At 41.8% G+C, this 23,309-nt stretch overlaps 1 protein-coding gene across 2 annotated transcripts in view; it reads right to left on the bottom strand.

Annotated features, from left to right (window-relative positions):
- Nucleotides 1-5,562: 5,562 nt before the first annotated feature.
- Nucleotides 5,563-23,309, bottom strand: part of THUMPD2 (THUMP domain 2 tRNA and snRNA guanosine methyltransferase) — a 38,640-nt gene continuing 20,893 nt past the window's right edge. For both annotated transcript variants that reach the window (XM_079721502.1, XM_079721503.1), the window contains exons 7-8: nt 12,457-12,565; nt 5,563-6,328 (exon numbers count right to left, since the gene is read on the bottom strand). In XM_079721502.1, the coding sequence (XP_079577628.1) occupies nt 6,004-6,328; nt 12,457-12,565 (434 nt within the window). In that variant the 3' untranslated portion in view covers nt 5,563-6,003. The remainder of the gene's footprint in view (nt 6,329-12,456; nt 12,566-23,309) is intronic.

Below are 23,309 nucleotides of genomic sequence, written 5' to 3'. Positions count from 1 at the left end.
CTGAGAATGAGATGGGCAGTGCCTGGAGGACAGGAGTGGGCTTTAGTAACCCAGGTGTGTGGGGCAGGGTCTCCAGCTGCGATCGACAGAATATACTCTAGGTAGTTTAGCAGAAAAGGAGTTCATTGAAAAAATATATTAAGGTGTTCAAGAGGGCAGGAAATTAGTCTAGGTGGCTACTCAACCAGGAACACCATCCAACTGACATGACAGGGCTGTTGTCACAATGACCCACTGCAGCCTCTGCTGGGTACCCATAGCACAGCTTGTACCATTGCTTTTGGGCCCTGAATGCTGTGCTCTGTCCCTGCTGACTCCTGAGGCTAGATGCTTCTGACACCCTTCCAGAAAGTAGATTCCATCATGGTGCCTGCTTCTTTAGAAGGGACATGGTAAAAGGCGTCCCTCCCACTTTCACCCCTTGGTCCCTTTTTTCTGACTTTTGGAGAAAGATCGCCATCTACTGGTCGCTGGGTCATAGCACACACAGCATCCTGCAGGGAGGCGTCTCAGCCTCTCAAGGACATCTCTGCTGGCACAGTTAATTGAGTGTTGAGTAGCCCATTCCACCCTGCCCTCAGGCCTTACGTTTCAGGTGATGGGTAGATGTTATAAGACTAGAAATTCTGTGAGCCTAGGTCTATTGCCTCACACACACCACTGTAATTGAACTCTGGTGAAAAGCATTGTTGCCGGGAAACAAATGATAGTGAATTAAGGCAATTTGGGAAGTTCATGAAAGGTGTGTCTGGAGAATCCAAGTCCAGAGTGAGCAGTTAGTCCGGTGAGGACAAATCACTGCCCTCTCTGCAAGGGAAGGGTCTCCACTCTAACCCCCCTCCTCGATGGGGTATTATAACAAGTCTCGGGGTTGGTCACTGCTGCTGAAAATTCATCAGCAGGGGCAGTAGGCAGTTAGCCTTGATGAGAAGCCCTTGTTGGGCCAATGCATTATCTCTGTCCCTGAAACCATGGCCACTTTATCCATGAGGGCTTTGAGCGAGGGTGGCTGAGGAAAGGGGCACAAGGCACAGGGCAGGCCATCTGCCGCTTGAACACTTAGCACCTCATGCATGGTGGGAATTCTTGACTTTTCCAGTGGTTAAGACCCAAAGACTCTCCCACACTGGGGCCCGTTCTGAGATGTCCAGCCACAGTCCTCTTCCCCAGACCTCCTTTCATGTCGCCGACCATCCTTTCGAAGCGGTAGCCACTGCCCATGACATGGTGGGTTATCTTCCTCCCAGGTCACCTCTCCTTCTAGGTAAAGTGTACAATGCAGACCACTCCAAGTTCTGGTCCCTGAGACCATCTCCTTTCCCCATTGTCCCTCGGCCCCAAGTGGGGCTGAAATGCCTCAGCAGGTGCCAGCAAAACTGGCAGAGCCATGTCCAAACCAGATTTGACTTTTTTCTCCTCTGGCAAACTGCTCATTGGGAATTCCCCAGGGGACCACGGTTGTGAGGAAGGGGAGGGGCAAGCAGGAGGCGCCTCGCAGGATAAGGTCCCTGCAGCTCCCGGGCACCATCCGCCACGTGGCCCCCAGTGCTGATATATACCACTCCCACCTGACGAGGGCGTGCTGCCGGGCTGGGCCCACTGAACTCTTGGCTTGGTGGATCAAATTGCAAGATGGGCAGTGTAGGTCACGTGGTCACCTAGTCTCCTGTGGTCAAGCCCTCCATAGCAAGAGTTATTTCTAAGAGGAAAATAATTACTGGCATAAGAAAGCCTGGCTTTGCTCCAAAAGCTAAGAGGCTGCAGCTGCCCTTTCCCTATTGGGATCTGCTGCTGGCTCCACGCAGCATCCAGGCCAGTCACAGACACTCTGAGCGTAATTAGATCTCCTGGGTCCTCCTGGCAAAATGCAGAGCTGCTTACAGTGTGCCTGGACCAGCTAGAGAGCCCTCCCCTGCTCAGGCCTCCATTAAAAGTAAATGAGTCAAAGCAGCAGACCCCAGGCTGACATAGCTTGCCTTCAGATGCCAAAGGACTACACTGAGCATCTGTGCCTCTTTCTTCTTGGTGGCACTAAGAGCTGTGGTTCATACAAAGAGACAGTATTGCTTTTGTCTGTCCATTTTGGTAGGAAGGAGGAGCCTAGGGAGTATGTGACCTTGGTCCTCCAATAATAGACACCCTTGGCCCATGGTTCGGAAGCCATTGCGCAGATTCTTTCATTGCTGAGGGGAACCGTTCCAACTACAGGCTCAGGAACTGGGGAAATTACCACATACTTTTTCACTGACAAAATTAAAACAGTCAGAAGTGAACTTCCACAGTCTTCCACCACCACATCCGCCCACCTTCCAGCATCTGCTCCCACTTACAGTCTGTTCTACACTGCGTGTTTCTGTAATGGACATTAAATATTATTGCTAAGTAGGGGGATGATGTCACTGTAATGTGGAAATTGGGTTGGATCACAAGTGATTTTTTCCCCCACCACATTATTTTATTCCACCAGATAAAAGCAGCCGAACGTGAAGGACACCAACAGGATGAGCTGAATGGAGGAGCTGCAGAAGAACAAGGTACTTTACATAACGCGTGCTCACTGCTCCTTCAGGTCTTGGTGGTTTGGCCACAGATTCTGTCTCGGAAGTTCTTGTTGTGTAACTCAGCAGCTTCTACCCTCCTACCAAATTCTAGCAAGCTGTCTTTGCCCTTTTCTTGGAAAGGTGGAATCCTTTATTTTCTGATGCATTTATTTGTTAGGTGTATAAAGTTTTTAAAAACTGTGTTGGTTGGTGCTTTTGCCAGTGTGCAGTTTGCAAAGTTGGATAGGTTTGGAATGGTCTGCCCCAATCCTATTTTTTCCATAAATTGTCATTTTTAGTGCATGAGTTTGGGAATAAAAATATGTTCAGGGGCACATTTATCCTGTTATGGCAGAAATGCCTGCATGCTTCTTCCCACTTGTAACCATGGAGAAATTATTCACGCTGTTATCAAAAGCTAATTCCTCCTTCTGTGGACTCATCCCCTTTTTCAAGGACATGGCTCTGGCGTTTATCTCCCTTTTCCTAGCTCATCAGCTTTTTGCTTTTCCTGCAACATTCTCTTCAACGTAAAAAAAAACATGTTGCTACTTCTCCCATCTTAAAAAAAAGTCATTCCCTAGACTCCATGTCCCCTGCCACAACCTACTACCTCCCTTTTCAGCAAAACTAGTTGAAAGAGTTGCCTATACTCACTACCTCTGGCTCTTTTCCCATTTTCTCTGAAGCCCAACCCAGTGTGGTTTTGCTTCTTCTCCGCGCCATCAAAATTCCCATTGTCAAGGTCACTCATGACCTCCTCATCGCTAAATCCAACGGTCAATTTCCAGTCCTTCTCTTACTAGGCTGGTTAGCAGCATTTAACAGTTGGTCACTCCCTCCACCATATTCTTTGTTCATTTGCCTCCCAGGCCACCTCTCGTTTTCTTCCTGCCTCACTGGTTGTTCCTTCTCAGTCTCCCTTGCAGATCCCTCTTCTGTTGGAGGAGCCTAGGGCTTGGCCCGGCTCCTCTTCCTTTCTTTCCTCCACTCCATCCTTTGGTGATCCCATCCAGTTTCATGGCACCTTTATGCTGCAAATTCCCAAATTCCTGTCTCCAGAACAGACGTCTGGCTTAAACTGCAGACTATATATTCAACTGCCTACTCAGCACCTCCACCTGGATGTTTAATGCCCATCTCAAAGCGAGCAAGTCTGAAGCTAAACTTTTGGTATTTCCCACCAAGCCTGGCCCTCCGGTAGTCTTTCCTCGATCAGTTGACTAGGAAACTCCACTGTTTCAGGTGCTCGGCCAAAAATCTTATAGTCATTCCCGCCTCTTCTCCACTGATCACGCCACACATGGAACACATCAGCAGATCCTGCTGGTTCTACTTGCAAAATATACCCAGAATCCAGCTGCCTCTTACCACCTCTACTGCTACTGCCCTGGGGCAAGATTATTGCAAAAAACTGGATTATTGCAAAAAACTCCCAACTGGCCTACTTCCCACCTTGCCTCCCTCCAATTGATTCACAACACAGTGGTCACAATGATCCTGTAAAATGTATGTTAGATTACGACTTGTTCAAAACTCTACAGTGGTTTTGAGTCAAAGCCTTCTAACAGTCTTCAAGGCCCTATGCGATCTAACCTGCCCCCTTCCCCCCACCACTCACTTCCTCTTTAACCCCTCTTTCTCCCCTCCACTCACCCTACTCCAGCCACTGGTGCTTCTCTGCTGTTCCTCGAACACATCAGCCACCCTCTTGCCACAGGGCCTTTGCAATGGCTGTTCCATATGCCTGGACACTCTTCCATGCCCTTCACATATTTCCTCAAATCTCACATTCTCTATTAAGAATGCAAGGGAGCTTCCCTGGTGGTGCAGTGGTTGAGAGTCCGCCTGCCGATGCAGGGGATGCGAGTTCGTGTCCCGGTCCGGGAGGATCCCACATGCGGAGTGGCTGGGCCCGTGAGCCATGGCTGCTGAGCCTGCGCGTCCGGAGCCTGTGCTCTGCAACGGGAGAGGCCACAACAGGGAGAGGCCCGCGTACCGCAAAAAAAAAAAAAAAAAGAATGCAAAACACTTGTCCCCATCCTCCTGTGCACCCCTAATCACTGCACTGCGCCCCTAATCACTGCTCCCCCTGCAAGGCCCCTCATCTTTTTTTTTTTTTTTTTTTTTTGCGGTACACGGCCCTCTCACTGTTGTGGCCTCTCCCATTGTGGAGCACAGGCTCCAGATGGGCAGGCTCAGCGGCCATGGGTCACGGGCCCAGCCGCTCCGTGGCATGTGGAATCTTCCTGGACCAGGGCACGAACCCGTGTCCCCTGCATCGGCAGGCGGACTCTCAACCACTGCGCCACCAGGGAAGCCCAGGCCCCTCATCTTTTAACCTATCAAATAAATTACCTGTTATGTCTATCATTTCTTATCTGTGTCCCCCACTGGATTTAAGTCCTATGAGGGCAGGGATCTGTCTGGTTCACTGATATGCTCCAAGGGCCTAGAAAAGTGCCTTGGCAGATAGTAGGTTTGCAATAAATATTTACTGTATAAATATGTGATAGGCTACAGTCCCACTGGGCCCACTGTGAGGTGCTCCCAGGTAAAAATTCCACGTATCACCTGTGCTGCACTCGCCCCACGCTGACCAGTGGACCTTGACACTGGGCCTAGGTTACATGCCACACCCTAGCTGGAAAACAAGTGTTTGCTTCTATTTTGGAGAGGTGGGATTCACAAGGTGAGAATTTTCTCCAGTGTGGAAAGGTTGTTCAGATGGTACTAAAGCAGCCACAAAGCTAAGTCACTACATTGGGCTACTGAAAAAAACGAAATCACATTTTTCTTCAATTTCCTGTTTAAGTACTGAACACAAGGAATGCATTCAATTTAAATGAGAGTGAGGTGACAATTTATTAATACTTTCACCAAAAAAACAAAGTTTATCTTCTGTCATGTTGGAGGATATTGGCTTAATTCATATTATTATTCCCACTGATGTTTTACATAATATGGGACATATAAAATGTACTGCAAATAAAAGTTATTTTCATTCCAACAGAGAAGAAAATGACAGGTTCAAAAAATCAAGTTTAATATCAAAAGAAGATATCAAAACATAAAAGTTTCTACATTTCAAAAAATGTGACAGTGAAAATATTACTAAACTTGTGATGATATATATGCTGAGCCTCTGAAACTTTTGCTTTGAAGTTGAATCTTCTGCTCATAAACAGTGCAAGCAGAGCAGACCTTTTCATATTCTGACAGGAGGCGAAGTTTAAGAGTCCTTTAGTTCAAGTATCCATTAATTGTTCTTTGTCAGAAACACTCTTTAGAGTGTAAAACAGAAGCTCTTATTAAGAACAGGTGTCCAGCAGCCACAGCCCTGTCTTAGGGGAGTCTGTTTACTTGGAAGCCTCTGGCACTGTCAAGATTCCAGAGACAACCATCTTCTACTCTGTACAGCTGATGTATAAGGACTTGAACCTGGCTTACAGTAGCAAGCCTGCTATTGACCAGGGGAGTGCGACTTCTTATATTTGTATATGAGCGCATCTGTTTTTCCAAGGCTAACTCTGTAGCATTCCACTGGCACCAAAGAGCCGAACGGTGGCATTCCGTCCAAGCACTCCTGGTTACTGGCTGCAAATGAGGATGACGCTGGCTCTGATATGGCAGCTTTTTCTTCAGGATTCAAGCACTCCATGCTTCCAGGTTTATCTGTGCGGCTGCCCGTGGAATTCAAAGGGACGCTGCTCTCTTCACAACCTTTAAGGCGCCTGTGGTGATCTTCGCTAAGCAACAACACAATGGTCCCGCCAGCACGAAGCACTCTGTGACAAAAAAAAAAGGTAATTGGTAGGAGTATTTCCCCCTTTGTAGACAGCATACAATCCCACTTTGTTTAAAATACTTGGTGTTTTTGATCTGAAATTTAATTTTATCTATTTAAATGCGAGGATTTTGATAATTAGGTGGTATCTTCCATAATGCATATTCATTATAGTAATTACGAAATCACCAGTACAAATCTGCTTTAATTATCTATTTTTACTCTATTTAAAAGGCAAGCCTCAAAGTAATGTGTAGTCACAGTTTAACAAATGATGGTACAAAGGAAAAGGCAAATGAAAGAATCCCGAGGAATCAGCGTATGTGAAAGGCAGCAGGCTGATGGCAGGAGAGAGTCACCAGGAAGGAGTGAGGACATGAACAAAGAAAGGGCAAAAGGGAAGATCAGAAAAAGAAGGGAAGACCTTGAGATGTCAGCTTGTGGAGGAGAATTCATTTTCTCAATCATCTGACCGAAGTCTGCATGGCACTTCTGTGGAAAAAGTGATGAAGGACATACTATCCCCCGAGTTGCTGAAGAGAGGACTGAACAGTGGGAGAGAGAGGCAAGGGAAGAGTTAAAGAGTGAGGCGCTGTGGGAGCACCTTAGCTGGGGCCCACACCCAGCACTGAGAGTGGGGAAGAGCCCCAGGGGATGAGAATACCTGCAGCGGGTGTGAAGGACACGCAGGCGTGGGCCGGGCCGAGGGACACGGCGGGACTAGAGCAAGGGGGTGCTGGAGGCCGAGAAGGGAGCCAAGACGGGGAGCAGCGGAGAGCAGGAGGCCCTGGAAGTGCTTCAGCTCAAGGGCAGGTCAGAGGGGGGCGGGACGAGGGGCAGGGCAAGAGCTCCGTTTGTGACGTGCCGAGCTTGGGGGCCGACGGACAGCTGGACGTCCAGCCTGCAGGGGATGAGAAAGACCAGCGCTCGAGGTGGAGATTTCACAGTTTCCAGTAGTAAATGGCAGATGGAGCCATAATGGGGCACGAGATCACCTGGGGTGGCAGAACAGAGAGAGGAGAGACAAGGGGCCAAGGAACAGACTTAACATTCAAGGAAGGAGGAAGAGCCCATGAAACAGCCTCGGAGAAAGTCTGGACCACGGTGATGTCATGGAAGCCAGAAGAGTAGAGTTTCAGGAAAGGAATGAATAGTCTCAACAGCGTCAAATGCTACAGGACTAACAAGCGACACAGCAATCTTAGTCGAGGGCAGGAGCCAGTGCTGGTCTGCCGGAGTCAATGGGGGGCGGGAAGGTGAGGAAGCAGGGATGGCGAGTGTAGGCTTCTCTTTGAAGAAGCTTGGCTGCAGAGGTAAGGAAACCGGGCGACAGCTAGAGGACCAAGACTTAAAGGGAACCCCCCGCCACGCCGAGCAAAGACGTCAGGAGCTTAAGCAGCTTTCCCTTATCTAAAGAGACCATCTGGACGAGTCCACCTCCAAACGACATCACAGATTCATCCACTTCATCCTACGCTCGTGCTTCTCCTGCACTAGCGCCACCTGACAGGCCTGGTTCCCATTCCTGTCACCATCTCCCCACCTCCCCTTCCCGGTTTCCACACAGGACACAACTGCAAATCCCTGAGACCTCTCTCTCTTCCATTATACTTCAAAGAAACTCTCAACTCCCACTTGCTTGCTTCCCTTTGCCCACAATGCTTTCGACACACCAACCTCCCTTCTTGCCTCAGGACGTGCATCCCTGTTGTTCGTGTGGCAATGACACCCACTCCTTTTCCCAGAGGTCAAACACCATCTCCTTGGAGAGGCCTTTCCTGAGCATCTATCTAAGGTAGCCACTGCTTCTCTCTTAGTCACTCTCTGGCAAAAATGTCCTTTTCAGTTTCCTTCACGGTATCAATCATGATCTGAAATTATCCTGTTGATTTACTCATGATCTGTCTTCCCACGCTGGAGTGCCAGCCCCACGTGGACAGAGGCTCTGTCCTGTTCACAGCCAAAGCCCCAGTGCCTGGTACAGTGGGTGGATATGCAAGGCCACAGAAGCGTCTTGGGAAGGGATGGCTGGATCTGGGAAGAACCAGGAGATGAACAGGTTGAAGATAAGAATGAGAAGTGGGCAGAGAACAGTCCTTGAGGAGGTAGGAACCAAGGGGATAAACCCAGGCTACTGGGAGAGGAGGGGGTGAGATGAGGACAGATGTGGCCGTACCAGGGGACAGACACAAAAACCATACAAGTATCTCTAAACACACAGGAGAAAACGTCATTAAGATAATAAATGAGATATAACTTTTTACCTACCACATTAACAAAAGTAAAAAGACGACCATACTTAGGATGGCAAGATTTAGGAGAAAACGAGTACTCCCCAAGACAAAAACTGGTATAACTCTTTTGACAGTAGTTTAGCAATAATGTATCAAAAATATGGAATGTACATAACCTTTGACCCAGCAATCTCACTTCTAGGAAATTATTCTAAGATATAAGAGTAGAAGCTGGAGCAGTAGTATAATAACAGTGACAATAATGGCAGTGACAGCTAATATTTATTCAGTACTTATTATGTGCCAGCCACTGTGTTAAATGCTTTGTATTATATATCATTTAATCCTCAGAATTCAAGTATATTCTGTTAGCACAGCCATTTTGCAGGTGAAGAAACTGAGGCACCGTGGTTTTAAGTAACTTGGTTATTACAGTAAGTTTGAAAAACTGTTTGGTGCAAAGATGTTCAGAGCATTGTTCTTTATTAAAATGAAAAAGTGGGAGTCACCTAAATGCTCATCCCTATTATGTATATGGGCTACATAATGGTGTATCAGGTACATTATAACAACTGATCAGAAAGGAGATTCATGACATATTTTTTGAGTGGAAAAAAAAAAGGTTATACAGTGCAGTAAATTAAGGATGATCCTATTTATGTATGGCTAGAATTGAAGACATGTTATCTATTTGTGTGTATGTCCATGGAACAGTGTCTCACAGGACATTCACCAATTAATTTATTGTAAATTTTTTCACATAATGGAGAAAATAAGAAAGTAAAAATCACCTGAAATCCTGCCACTCAGAGATGAACATTTTTGATAAATGTTCTTCTAGGCAACTTTCCATGATCATATACACATAATTTCTTACTAAGAAAGCTATTCAGAAATTATAAAGCAACATTTCCCCAACTGTATTCCTCTGAACACTAGTGTAGTTTGAGAGATTATTTCTTGCTAAAAAAACCCAACAAGAATTATGTGGTCAATAAGTTGGGGGAAACTCTGTATCAAACAACACAAAAGAGATTTCTCTTTTGCATGTGAACCTGCAAGACTAGGGGTAGGTGATACAAATACCCAAATTATTTGAACTTGGAAGGCATTAGGCCTTAACCTTCTACCACTAATCTCTGCTCCAAGCAGTCTGGTATATTCATTTTCTTTTTAAATGAGGTGTTTTTTTATAACCTTAATTTATTTATTTTTTGGCTGTGTTGGGTCTTCGTTGCTGCACGCGGGCTTTCTCTAATTGTGGTGAGCCGGGGCTACTCTTCGTTGCGGTGTGCGGGCTTCTCATTGCGGTGGCTTCTCTTGTCGCGGAGCACGGGCTCTAGGTGCGCGGACTTCAGTAGTTGTGGTGGGCTCTAGAGCGCAGGCTCAGTAGTTGTGGCGCACAGGCTTAGTTGCTCCGTGGCATGTGGGATCTTCCCGGACCAGGGCTCAAACCTGTGTCCCCTGCATTGGCAGGGGGATTCTCAACCAGTGCGCCGCCAGGGAAGTCCTACTCACTGTTTTTTGAACACGCTTTTTGCTTCACTATTTACTCGAGAAATACTTGTTGAATATCTGTATGTATAAAACATGGTGCGGTCTCCGTTTTTATTCTCTGCAAATTTCTAAATTTCATTGAAATCATGTTTCTTCCATGAATCCACCTCAAGTCTTTTGGGGATGTAGTGACTTCTTCCTTCAAGCTTAGCAAGTTTAATTTCTAATTTTGCTCATCTGTTTTACGTGGTTGTATTTGAGAGGAAAGCGCAAATATTATACTTCTCTGAAGCACTTTACATACATGAAATTGTTATTGCTGAAATAAACTGAAGGAGGAAATAATTGACCAGAGCAATTATCTGTCTGGGAATTTAAAATTCTGATTGCATGTTCTTTCTTGAAGAATCCAGTGCTGTTTGACATTCAGGGCCAACTATTTCCATTGCCTATTGTAAACAGGTTTACTGGCCTCTTGTATTTTTTCTTATTTTTACTAACACAATTCCCCCTCCATTCCCTTCCATTTTCTATCTAGAGTCTTAAACTATTGGTAAACCACTGGGAAAAAAAGGTATGTGTACTTATATATATTTACATATATCCCCATCTACTTTCCCAAAGTATTGGAAGTGGTTTACACTAAAAAAGAGCTAACAGCACTTCTAGGTGCCTAGCACTGTTCTAAGAGCTTTAAATCCACTGACTCCTCAGGACAATGCTATGAAGTAGGTACTGTTATTTAAAGATGAGGCACAGGGTGGTGAAGCAACGTGCCTGTGACAGAAGAACTACTGAGTAATAGAGCCAAGATTACAGCCCAGGTATTCTGGCTCCAGTGCCGGTGATCTTCACCACTACATTACACTACACAGCCTGTATAAAACCTCAAACCAGAAAAGTCAAAGGCCAAATGATAAAGGCTGAGGGCAGGTGGCAAGGAAGCTTGGTCACAGGAGCAGGGAAAGTTCCTTATGTACAAATACATAAACTTTGATTCTATGGAGGCACCTGAATTATGTGGGAAATCTTGAACGTCTTCCTGATTCTCAGGTAAAAATTTAAATTTCCTGAAACAATGTGAGGGCAGTCATATCTATTACTGCCTCATTTTCAGTTACCTAGAACAAAAACCAAAACTGGTCTAGAGAAAGTGAGGCTGGTCTAATTTTACTAAAGCTGAAGAGACTGTCTACTCCAAACACTGCCCTCCACTGACTTGTGGAAATGTTTAAAATACACAGCACTAGATCGTCAGGTAGGCTAAGCCACCATCTCTGGTGGAAAGTTCAGGTTAACTGTAAATTTCCATATTAAGTGTAACATGCTCCCAGGGTAGTATCTCACAACGAGCTGGCTTCATAGTATACCTGGTGAGTTACCTCACCAGCAAAGGCTGTGGTTATTAACCCTGGCGGCACAACAGAATCACCTCGGGGGCCATTAAGAAATACCAAACGCCCAGATTCTACCCCGGACCAGTTAAGTCAGCCTCGGTGGGGAGGAGTGGAGGATGGGCATCAGTATTTTTCAGAAGCTCCTGAAGTGATGTTAAAATGAAGTCAGAGTTACAAAATCTCGAGGGGAATGTGCTGTCAGGCACATGTAAGGGGATATAGGAGCTCAGGAAATGTCTGAATTACAGGTGCTGAGATCCCAGGTGATGTCATGAGTTAGGTAACTGCGTAACAGGATTACATACAGGCTCTTGACCGTGTATGTTATCCTGCACCATCAAATGCTCAGTTGAGACAATTTAATATGAACTGACTCCTTATCCATGTCCTTTCTCTCCTCTGTGAAAGGTTCTCCCTTTTATCAACTGAAATGATCAGGAAAATACATATTCAGGCCTCACTGTTTGAACCTCTCCAAGAAATACTTTCCCTGAGGTTGACCTTAGAATCACTACATGAAGAGCACCTTTGCATTTTCATTTAACAATCAACAATGAAGGTGTCCATTCTATGTGACTGAATGTTCTGTATGTAAATTCTGTTCTGCTGCTTAGTAGTTCTGTGATCTTGAGAAAGATAATCTTTCTGGGTCCCAGGTTCTCTCCAGTAAAGTGTGGGGGATTAACACAAAGGAGGCAGGGTTTTGGGGAGAATTAGAAGTAAGTATGTAAATTAACTAGCTCAGAAACTGAAATATGTCATTGTTTTACATATTCAAATTTCAGGCAGTAATGAAAAATTAATATCTTTTCCTGAATAAACTTACAGTATGATGATATAGAATAACTATTTCAAATATAAAGTTCTGATTTGAAACCTTAGAAAATTAAGCTATAAAAATTGGGAAATTACTAAAATGCAATCAAATCTTAAGAGCTACGATACATTTTGGTTAAATGCCCAATAGCTCAAAAATTATGGAAATAAATTCAACAACTTACCTTTCCATTTCTTGTATAATGTGTTTGATGTCTTTTTCTAATTTAAACTTTTTCCCAAATGGAATATCGGAAATAATAATATCGACACCTTCTGAAGGCAATGGCAATTCTGAAACACAAAAATGAGAGAATCTTGTTACAGTAAGTTCAAACATTTGCAACCTAAATATGAGAAAACTGAAGTACACTGGATTGTTTTTGCATATTAAATAAAATTTAGGGTTGCTAATATTGTTTCTAAGGAATTACAAGATCCTGAAAGGCTTTCATAATCACTAAAGATAGATGGCATAGTTGTTGTATTCCATTCTTTGAAAAGTGTTTTTTTAGGTATTGTTGTAATAAAATATGACATAAGCAGAATTTTAAATTAACCAGAAAATTCAACTCTTTAAACATATTACATGAATAGATACTAGATCCAAGAAGAAATATATTAGGATGTCTAGAAAGACCTTTTACAAAATTACGTCCTACAACTTTCATTTTTCTTTTCATGATCATATATAAAATTTTGCGTGATCTATTTGTTTTTAAGAGAGGTGGCCCATAGCTTTCATTGTGTTTTTAAAGGAGACTCAAAGGGTTAAGAACATCTACTTAAGTCCTAAGACTAGAGAAAAGGCTAAATAATCAATAATCAACAAAATGAGTATCGTCTCTAGAACAAAATACAGTGTTTGATTATCAAATCTAAATTTCTTTCTCAACTTTACATCTTAGTCTCAGAAATTAGATTACCATAAGGTAATCTTACCTATACCCAATCTTAACTTCCACATTTTCTCAGTATACTTTTCACTTTCCAATTATTTTACTTCCACCACCATCTAAACTAAGTTAGATAATCATTTTTATTTTGGAAAGCATCTAATTCTATAGAAGCGCAATAGAATTTAAATAGTCTTTACTATCTGAATACAATACAAATTTTTGTTGGCGGGAAATTTAAAAACAAAATAAAAAATCCTGTTATCTGGGAAAATCTAATGAACACTTGCTAATCTTTCCTAGTTCTGACCTTACCTGAGATTAGAAGAGCAGGCTGTTAGAAAACAAGTAACGGGCTAATATTCTGTTCGGACTAGGCAGGAAATCTTTTCTCCAGGTCACGTTTTGACTTCATGCCTTTGGTTTTAGGTTACTGATATAGGACACATCCATTTGAACACTTAACTATACTTTTTGTGAAACTACTGAAGACAATGAACAGACATGGTTATCAAACGTTTCTACATGAGGAACCAGGCAGTAACTTACTCCTGAGATTAAGCCCAAGTCTTTTGTCTACTTAAACACACACTCATACATGAGTTGCCCATCTTCAGATTTGGTAACATTTTTTCCCCTTCTGGTTGGTGTCTATTTTTATTTGCAACTTTTCTACTCTGTATCATATAATTTGCTGAACTGCTTTAAATCATTTTAGAAGCTGAAGGAATAAACTTCACTGATATAGAAGAGAGTAACTTTTTTACAAAGCTCTAGAACTGAGTGGTGTCATCTTCCAATAGAACATAAAATAATCTGAACTTCTGTTGACGTGGCTTTTGTTGTGTAGTCTCTGGCATCAGACAGCTTGCATTTGGCTCTGCCACTTACTAGCTATGCGACTTTGGGAAATTATTGCTTCGGTTTTCTCATCTGTAAAATGGGATAAGACTACCCATCTCAGAAGTTAACAAGCGAGGAACTCACAGAAAGTATTTAAACCTGGCATGTAATGAGCACTCAGTAACTGTCAGCTATTGTCATTATTTACAATGTCCTCTCTGAGGTGTATAAGGAGATGACAGCCAGGTGGAGACCAGTGGGTCAGAATCCTTCAGGGAAGCTCTGCAGAACTTCGCAATTCCTTGTCACAGCGCCTCAAAGGCCTAAGTGGGGCAACTACTTCCAGATGGGCCTCTTTCCAACTCACCTTCCCTTTAGCAGTGGTTCTCAAAGTGTGTCCCCAGAGAAGCAGCATCAGTATCACCTCGGAACTACAAATGCAAACTCTCGGGGCCCCCAGCCAAACCTATTTAGTGCGTATCAGAATCGATTGAAGGGCTTTGGTGGAACACAGACTGTTGGCCCCGCCTCCAGAGTTTCTGATGCAGAAACTCCGAAAATCACGAGCAGTTGACCCATAAGATTAAACACGCAGTAAAATCTTTTAAATTATTAAATGTTTAAACTGCCTGTGAACAAAGAGTTTGTAATTAAGGAGATAAAATTCTGAAATAGAAACAACTCAAAACAAACAAGTAAAAAAATAATCTTTTTTACATCTCTGCAAGATGATTCAAGAACATGAAAAAAATTTTAAAAGACTGGTATGTCTTGAACAAAAACTCCTATTTACTCCCTCCTTCAGGGAGAAAAATGAGTAAGAACTGCTTAAAACCAGGATTATGGCCCTAAGATGTTTTCTTCCAAAAGGTTTTAAGAGCCTTTAAGGTATCTTTCTATGTGTCTACTTAGACAAGAGACAAGGTAAATTGAGCACTTTTATAAAATTGGGCACACTCTTTTTCTATTTTAATTGTACTTTCTATTTGTTGTTCTTTCTATCGTCCAGGTTTATAACAGTCGCATTCTGTCTTGTAATTCTCAGTTGTTCAAAATTAGTTGTATATTTGATTCAATCCTCATGACCATTTTACTTTGGCTTTCTCTATTCCTCAGCTGGTTCATCTCTTAATATCTGGATTTTATTAATTTTTCCCCCCTCAAAAGTGCTTATTAGTGAAATGTTGCCTGAACTTTTTTATATTTGAAAATATCTCTATACTAAAATGACATCTTGGTTGGGTGTGATATTTCTGGGTCCCACTTTGCCTCAGTAACCTTGTAAGTAGCCACTATTCCACTGGCTATTGCTCTACCACTTTCTGTTTCTTTCCATCATGGCCAGATTTTGAAGTTTATTGCATTAGATTATGCGTTTTCCTTATCTGGTTGCTGCTGGTGAAAATTTTCCCTTTTATTTATACTATTCTTTTTCTGATTTCATTAAATACAAGAGAATACAAATACTTCAATGAAGTTGAAGTTTCAATCTGTCTTCTTAATCCATAATGAGTCCTGAATATGCAAAATGTAGTTTGGCATCTGGATCTGGTCACCATTTAATTTATAGTCCAAGCAGAAATCTTTCTTTATTTATTTATTGAAGTATAGTTGATTTACAATGATTCAGGTATACAGCACAGTGATTCAGTTTTTATATATATATATAAATATATATATAAGAATATATATATACATATTCTTTTCCAGATTCGTTTCCATTATAGCAAACAGAAATATTTTTGAGAACAAAGAGGTTAGAAATAAAATTATATACTTTTTGAGATACTTATTGTCTAACAAATTGGTTTATTATTATGGTGAACTTAAAAAATAACATCTGGCATAGTGAAGTTTTAAAAAAATTTTTTATTGGAGTATAGTTGATTTACAATGTTGTGTTAGTGAAGTTTTTTTTTTTTTTGGTACGCGGGCCTCTCACTGTTGTGGCCTCTCCTGTTGCGGAGCACAGGCTCCGGACGTGCAGGCTCAGCGGCCATGGCTCATGGGCCTAGCCGCTCCGCGGCATGTGGGATCTTCCCGGACTGGGGCATGAACCTGTGTCCCCTGCATTGGCAGGCGGACTCTCAACCACTGCACCACCAGGAAAGCCCTGAAGTTTTTTCTTTTAAGTAAAAACTTAAAATATTATTTAACATTAAAAATAAGTGAAATACTTATTTATGGTCTGTACTCAAATGCTGAGCAGTTTCTTAGATGCATCAGCTCTAATACCATGTCATCACTGGCATTTTTCAGAAGAAGGTAGTATTTTTTTAAAAATATGGACTTCAAAAATTTTTTGTACAGTTGCTTGCAACATTCTTCAAAGTTTCATTTTTATGGTTGATAGTATGGTAGAGTTCAGAGTAAATTCTGCTAAATGGAAGAGACTCTCAATTCTATTTTTTTTCATAGGGAAAGTGTAAATATCTCAGCCCTCTGGTTCACAGGCTCTCCATTCAGAGTGCCTTTGACAAATATTTTCACAACACAAAATGCAAATAAGTTGTCTCTATCATTCTTTTAATTGTTATGCCAAATTTAGAGGCTATAAAATCTAAGCCTTCTCAATTTCATTCCATTCCATTCTAGAATATACACTTATCCAATTAAAATTAATGAAGCCATTAGAAGATTCTTCCTATAATATACCCAAGGTGTATTTACAAATTTCAGAATAAATACTGTGCATAATTGAGCTCTCACTGTTTTAACTTGTTTATTTCTTCCTCGGTGTTTGTAGGGATAGATTTTAATGTCCAGTTGCCAGTTTTGTTTTTAATAACTGCGATTCATCGAAACTTTCAAAAACTTAAGGTTTTTGGCACTCCATTTGTTGAATTCTTTGATTACAGATTTCCAATGAATTTTGAAAAAAATGCAACTGCAATTAGGCAACTTGTTTATTTTAAAAAGTTTATAGCACAATTATAAGATACCCTGGCTGATTTACAAAGTAATTCTTCAAAGGCTTCAACATTTTTTAAAACATTTAAGTATAGTTGATTTACAATATTGTGCCAATCTCACTGTACAGCAAAGTAACTCAGTTATACACATATATACATTCTTTTTTATGTTCTTTTGCATTATGGTTTATCCCAGGAGATTGGATATAGTTCCTCGTGCTGTACAGTAGGACCTTGTTGTTTATCCATTCTAAATGTAATAGTTTGCATCTACCAACCCCAAACTCCCAGTCCATCCCACTCCCTCTCCCCTCCCCCTTGGCAACCACAAGTCTGATCTCTATGTCTGTGAGTCTGTTTTGTAGATAGGTTCATTTGTGCCATATTTTCGATTCCACATATAAGTGATATCATATGGTATTTGTCTTTTTAAAAAAATAAATTTATTTTACTTTTGGCTGCATTGGGTCTTTGTTGCTAAGCGTGGGCTTTCTCTAATTGTAGCAAGTGAGGGCTACTCTTCGTTGTGGTGCATGGGCTTCTCATTGTGGTGGCTTCTCTTGTTGCGGAGCACAGGCTCTAGGTGCGCGGGCTTCAGTAGTTGTGGCCTGTGGGCTCTAGAGCGCAGGCTCAGTAGTTGTGGTGCACAGGCTTAGTTGCTCCACGGCATGTGGGATCTTCCTGGACCAGGGCTTCAACCCATGTCCCCTGCATTGGCAGGCGGATTCTTAACCACTGCACCACCAGGGAAGTCCCTGTCTTTCTCTTTCTGACTTACTTTACTTAGTATGGTAATCTCTAGTTGCATCCATATTGCTGCAAATGCATTCATTCTTTTTTTACGGCTGAGTAATATTCCATTGTATATACATGTACCACATCTTTAGCCATTCATCTGTCATTGGACATTTAGGTTGTCTTCATGTTTTGGCTATTGTGAATAGTGCTATGAACACAGGGGTGCATGTATCTCTTTGAATTATACTTTTGTCCAAGTATATGTCCAGTATATCCCACTGGATTGCTGGATCACATGGTAATTCTATTTTTAGTTTTCTGAGGACCCTCCATACTGTTTTCCATGGTTGCTTCACCAACTTACATTCCCACCAACAGTGTAGGAGGGTTCCCTTTTCTCCACATCTTCTCCAGCACTTGTTGTTTGCAGACTTTTTTTGTGTGTGGTATGCGGGCCTCTCACAGTTGTGGCCTCTCCCGTTGCGGAGCACAGGCTCTGGACGCGCAGGCTCATGGGCCCAGCTGCTCCATGGCATGTGGGATCTTCCCAGACCGGGGCATGAACCCATGTCCCCTGCATCGGCAGGCGGACTCTCAACCACTGAGCCACCAGGGAAGCCCTGCAGACTTTTTAATGATGGCCATTCTGACCAGTGTGGGGTGGTATCTCATTGTAGTTTTGATTTGCATTTCTCTAATAATTAGTGATGTTGGGCACCTTTTCATGTGCCTACTGGCCGTCTGTATGTCTTCTCTGGAGAAATGTCTATTAAGGTCTTCTGCCCACTTTTTTTTTTTTTTTTTTTTTTTTTTTGTGGTACGCGGGCCTCCCACTGTTGTGGCCTCTCCCGTTGCGGAGCACAGGCTCCAGACACACAGGCTCAGCAGCCATGGCTCATGGGCCCAGCCGCTCCGCAGCATGTGGGATCCTCCCGGACCAGAGCTCGAACCCGTGTCCCCTGCACCGGCAGGCGGACTCTCAACCACTGCGCCACCAGGGAAGCCCTGCCCACTTTTTTGATTGGGTTGTTTTTTTGTTGTTGAGTTGTATGAGCTGTTTATATATTTTGGAGATTAAGCCCTTGTCAGATGCATCATTTGCAAATATCTTCTCCCATTCCATAGGTTGTCTTTTTGTCTTTTTTTTTTTTTATGGTTTCTTTTGCTGTTCAAAAACTTGTAAGTTTGATTAGGTCCCATTTGTTATTGTTTTTATTTCTATTGCCTTGGGAGACTGACCTAAGAAAACACTGGTACAATTTATGTCAGGGAATGATTTGCCTATGCTCTCTTGTAGGAATTTTATAGTGTCATGTCTTACGTTTAAGTCTTTAAGCCATTTTGAGTTTATTTTTGGGCATGCTCTGAGGGTGTGTTTTAACTTTATTGATTTACATGCAGCTGTCGAACTTTCCCAACACCACTTGCTGAAGAGACTGTCTTTTTCCCACTTTATATTCTTGAAAGGCTTAAACATTTTTAAACCTACCTAATGATGGGCAAGAAAATAAAGCGTGTACTGTCATGCTGAATTACTTTTTGTGCATTCAACCATCTTTATCACAGATAGCCTGCAGTTCAGTTGCTCTGCGTATATTAACTTTTTTTTAAGTCTGTTATTTTAATAACTTAAGTTTCTATTTCAATTCAGAACATCACAGCTTGTTTGGAGGTAATTATGAATTATGTAGGTACCATGTCAAATTCCAAGTACATTTCTGCTTCACAGGTTACTTTATTCAATAAGAACATTAATTTTCACCATGATGCTGTGGTCCACCAAATAATGCATTAAACAGACACACATGCAGTGCTGAGCTCAATTTATAGTAGCATTCAAAATAATGAAAGATGTTTCATCTCTGACAGAAAAACTTCCTAAATTTCCAAGAATTGGGGGAAAAAAAAAGCTAAACCACTACTGGAATTGACTTAGCTGATCTTCTTTTTGAAGCATCTGATAACACTGATACAAAAATGGCAATATCTACCATTCTGCAGAGGTCTTCTGCTAATGGAGCCAACATATTAATAGCTATAGCTTCATTTTATTTATGTACATAAGAAAATCTGGAATTGAAAATGAGCAAAATTAATTTAGAAGAGTGGTCATTTGATCTAAATGAAAAGTCATGCTTCACAGAGTGATATTTAAATGCAGTTCTTTCAGCTGCATGTGATAAATACTTAATTTTGGCTCAGTCTCCTTAAAATAATGACTAAGTTTTCAAGTAAATGCTAGATGCTTCTATGAACAGATTTGTTTCATTTGATTAGTGCTATCATCATGGCCCTCACAGTGGATAAATGGTAATAAACATTTTACTCAAGTTATCTGTTCATCAACAGATTTCTTGAGAAATATAAACTTTTTCATTAAATATGCACTTTTAAAACCTAACTGCTGCTGAAAGAGTTTGTTACAGAATAGTAGCATTACCAAATAATAAAAAGGGATTTATACCATATGATAAACCATAAAGCCATTGTAGCAAAAACACTCAAACTCTATGGTGAGCTTCTTACCCCCTATTTCCCACACATATTTCCCACACACCTAACCCATCACTTCCTACATTTCCCCCTGACTCCCCAAATGCCAGGGCATCCTGGCAGCTTCATGAATCTTGCAGGATATGGTGTGAATCACAACACACCTGAATAGAACACCGAGGGCCAGGTGAGCAGGGGCAGGACTGGTATTAGAGGAAAACTAACACTAATAAGAAACAAAATGCAACCACCACATTATGGGGAGCTTATGGGTGTAGAAAAAAGCATGCCTTATATCCACAAGTGTAGAGACGAAGGCAGAGATGTGACTGAGAACAAAGCACAGTTATTACCAATAATATTATACACTCTTTCACTGAATGTGACAGGCTATAGAATGTCTAGTTAGAAGGAGTGAAAACATTCCCCTTTTTTCACCTGCCTATAATTTTGTCATTTTAGTTAATCATTCGTGTGTTTCTTTTGCTCAAATCTGTATATATATTATACTGAGAATGTAAGTATTTCTGTGGATTTAAAAAAAGCCTAATCAATGACTAATTATTTCCTAAGATAGCCTGCAACATAATATTCATTTGGTTCCAAATTTTCATGATGATTAAAACTTAGGAATAAACATGTGCAAAATTTCTGCATGTTAAAGGATTATCTCATCTTATATTAGTAGAGGGTTATAAGATAAAGTGAATGTTACTAAAAAAGTAGAAAAAAATAAGGCCATTAATGCATACAGAGAATGAAGACAGTGATTCTGCAAAAGCACAAATCACAGTAGGAGTTTCATTGAATACTAATGTTCCTAGATGTATCCATGCTTACAGAAGTCTTTAATTCATGCTGTGTGTAAGACACTGGACTCCATGTAGTTACATGATAAATTCTCACTACGGCCCTATGAAGTAGGTACCAGCTTCTTATTATAGATGAGAAAATACAGAGAGGTCCAGTGTTTTGCTGAAGGCCCCATAGTGAAGAAATAACAGTGGATCCAGGATTTATACTCAGTTTGATTCTGAAGTTCATATGTACTCTCATTATAGTAAGAGGTGTGAGATCCTTGTGTAGAAATACAATTCTAAATTGTAGTTATGATTAGAGCTTTAAAAGGTAAAACCAAATTAATGAAGCAAATATACAAAGAATAAATGCTGGAGAGGGTGTGGAGAAGAGGGAACCCTCTTGCACTGTTGGTGGGAATATAAATTGATACAGCCACTATGGAGAACAGTGTGGAGGTTCCTTAAAGCACTAAAAATAGAATTACCATACAACCCAGCAGTCCCACTACTGGGCATATACCCTGAGAAAACCATAATTCAAACAGACTCATGTACCACAATGTTCATTGCAGCACTATGTACAACAGCCAGGGCATGGAAGCAACCCAAGTGTCCATCGACAGATGAATGGATAAAGAAGATGTGGCGCATATATATAATGGAATATTACTCAGCCGTAAAAAGAAACAAAATTGAGTTATTTGTAATGAGGTGTATGGACCTAGAGTCTGTCATACAGAGTGAAGTAAGTCAGAAACATAAAAACAAATACCATATGCTAACACATATATATGGAATCTAAAAGAAAAAGAAATGGTTCTGATGAACATAGGGGCAGGACAGGAATAAAGATGCAGACGTAGAGAACGGACTTGAGGACACGGGGAGGGGGAAGGGTAAGCTGGGACGACGTGAGAGTAGCATGGACATATATACACTACCAAATGTAAAATAGATGGCTAGTGGGAAGCAGCCACGTAGCACAGGGAGATCAGCTAGGTGCTTTGTCACCACCTAGAGGGGTGGGATAGGGAGGGTGGGAGGGAGACGCAAGAGGGAGGGGATATGGGGATATATGTATACATATAGCTGGTTCACTTTGTTATACAGCAGAAACTAACACACCATTGTAAAGCAATTATACTCGAATAAAGTTGTTAAAGAGAAAAGAAAATAAACACTTGTATCTAGCTAGAATGTCCACCTCTAAAGTAGAGGCATGCAATGAAGGGGTACTTATAAATAGTTAATATTGGCCCCTACGTACACAAGATATATAATCCCCCCAGACTGACTTTTAATATTAAAAGGCTGTGATGTTAAAATAATTTAAAACAGATGTTTTATTCTTTCCACCAGAAAGTTATCTTGAAAACTAGTAATTCACAAAAGAAAAATCTACAAATGACATAAAGTGAAAAAGGTTTTATCTCACTAGTAATTAAAGGTAAATTTTACAAATTTTTGCCAGATTTGTAAAGAGTTTAAAAAACCGTAATAGAACGATAATATCCGGCCTCAACAGAGGCTGAGGGAATGTGCACTATAATGGCCACACCTGGTCTGGTGTGACCTGTTACAACTTCCATCCTCATGCGCTCTGCCTTCCCGTCAGCAGGAGTGCCCGTCCCGCCACTTGTGCACCGCGTCCCATCCTTTCTTGGGGGCTGTGAGTGTATCAGATGAGCAAGTCTCTCTCTCTTATGCTGTCGAGTTTCTCCTGTTTATCTGTTCATTCTCTTTAGCATAAGAACATTTTGTACTTTTTAAAAAAAGTGAATTCTATCTTCAAAAAAATCCCTGCTTGATCCCTAATCTCCCCACTTTCTATTACTGCCCCATCTCTCTGCTCCCCTTACCTGTCAAACTGCCCAAAAGAATGACCAGGACCAGCCGTCTGCAGGTCACCTTCCCCCATTCTCTCCAGAACCCACTCAGGCGGGCAGGTCTATGTTCCTGCTGCTCTACGCAAACAGCCAGGCCATATTTTGCTTCAACACCCAGCAGCATCTGCCACAGCTGATGGTTCTTCCTCGGATTCTCTCTTACCTTCTCATCACTGGTTGTTCCTTTACTAGATTCTCACCCTCCAGAACTCTTAAGCATCTCATCCTCAGAGAAAGCCTCTGTTTTCTCTATTTGTACTTATTTCCTAAGTGATCTCATGGATTTCAATGTTATCTATACTAGTGATGTCCATCTTCTCCCCTCAACTCCAGGTCTGTATACTGACCTACTACACTGACATCTTCTCCATGTGGTGTCTAATCATCACGTGGAAATGAACAGGCCCCAAACTCCAACTTGTTCCGCCTGCAGTTTTCCCCAACTCAGTAAATGGCAACACCACCCTCTA

Source organism: Hyperoodon ampullatus, assembly GCF_949752795.1.
Source record: "Hyperoodon ampullatus genome assembly, chromosome: 15".
Classification (NCBI taxonomy): domain Eukaryota; kingdom Metazoa; phylum Chordata; class Mammalia; order Artiodactyla; family Ziphiidae; genus Hyperoodon; species Hyperoodon ampullatus.
The sequence above is the reverse complement of the archived record's forward strand: the minus strand, read 5'-3'. Positions and strand labels throughout refer to the sequence as shown.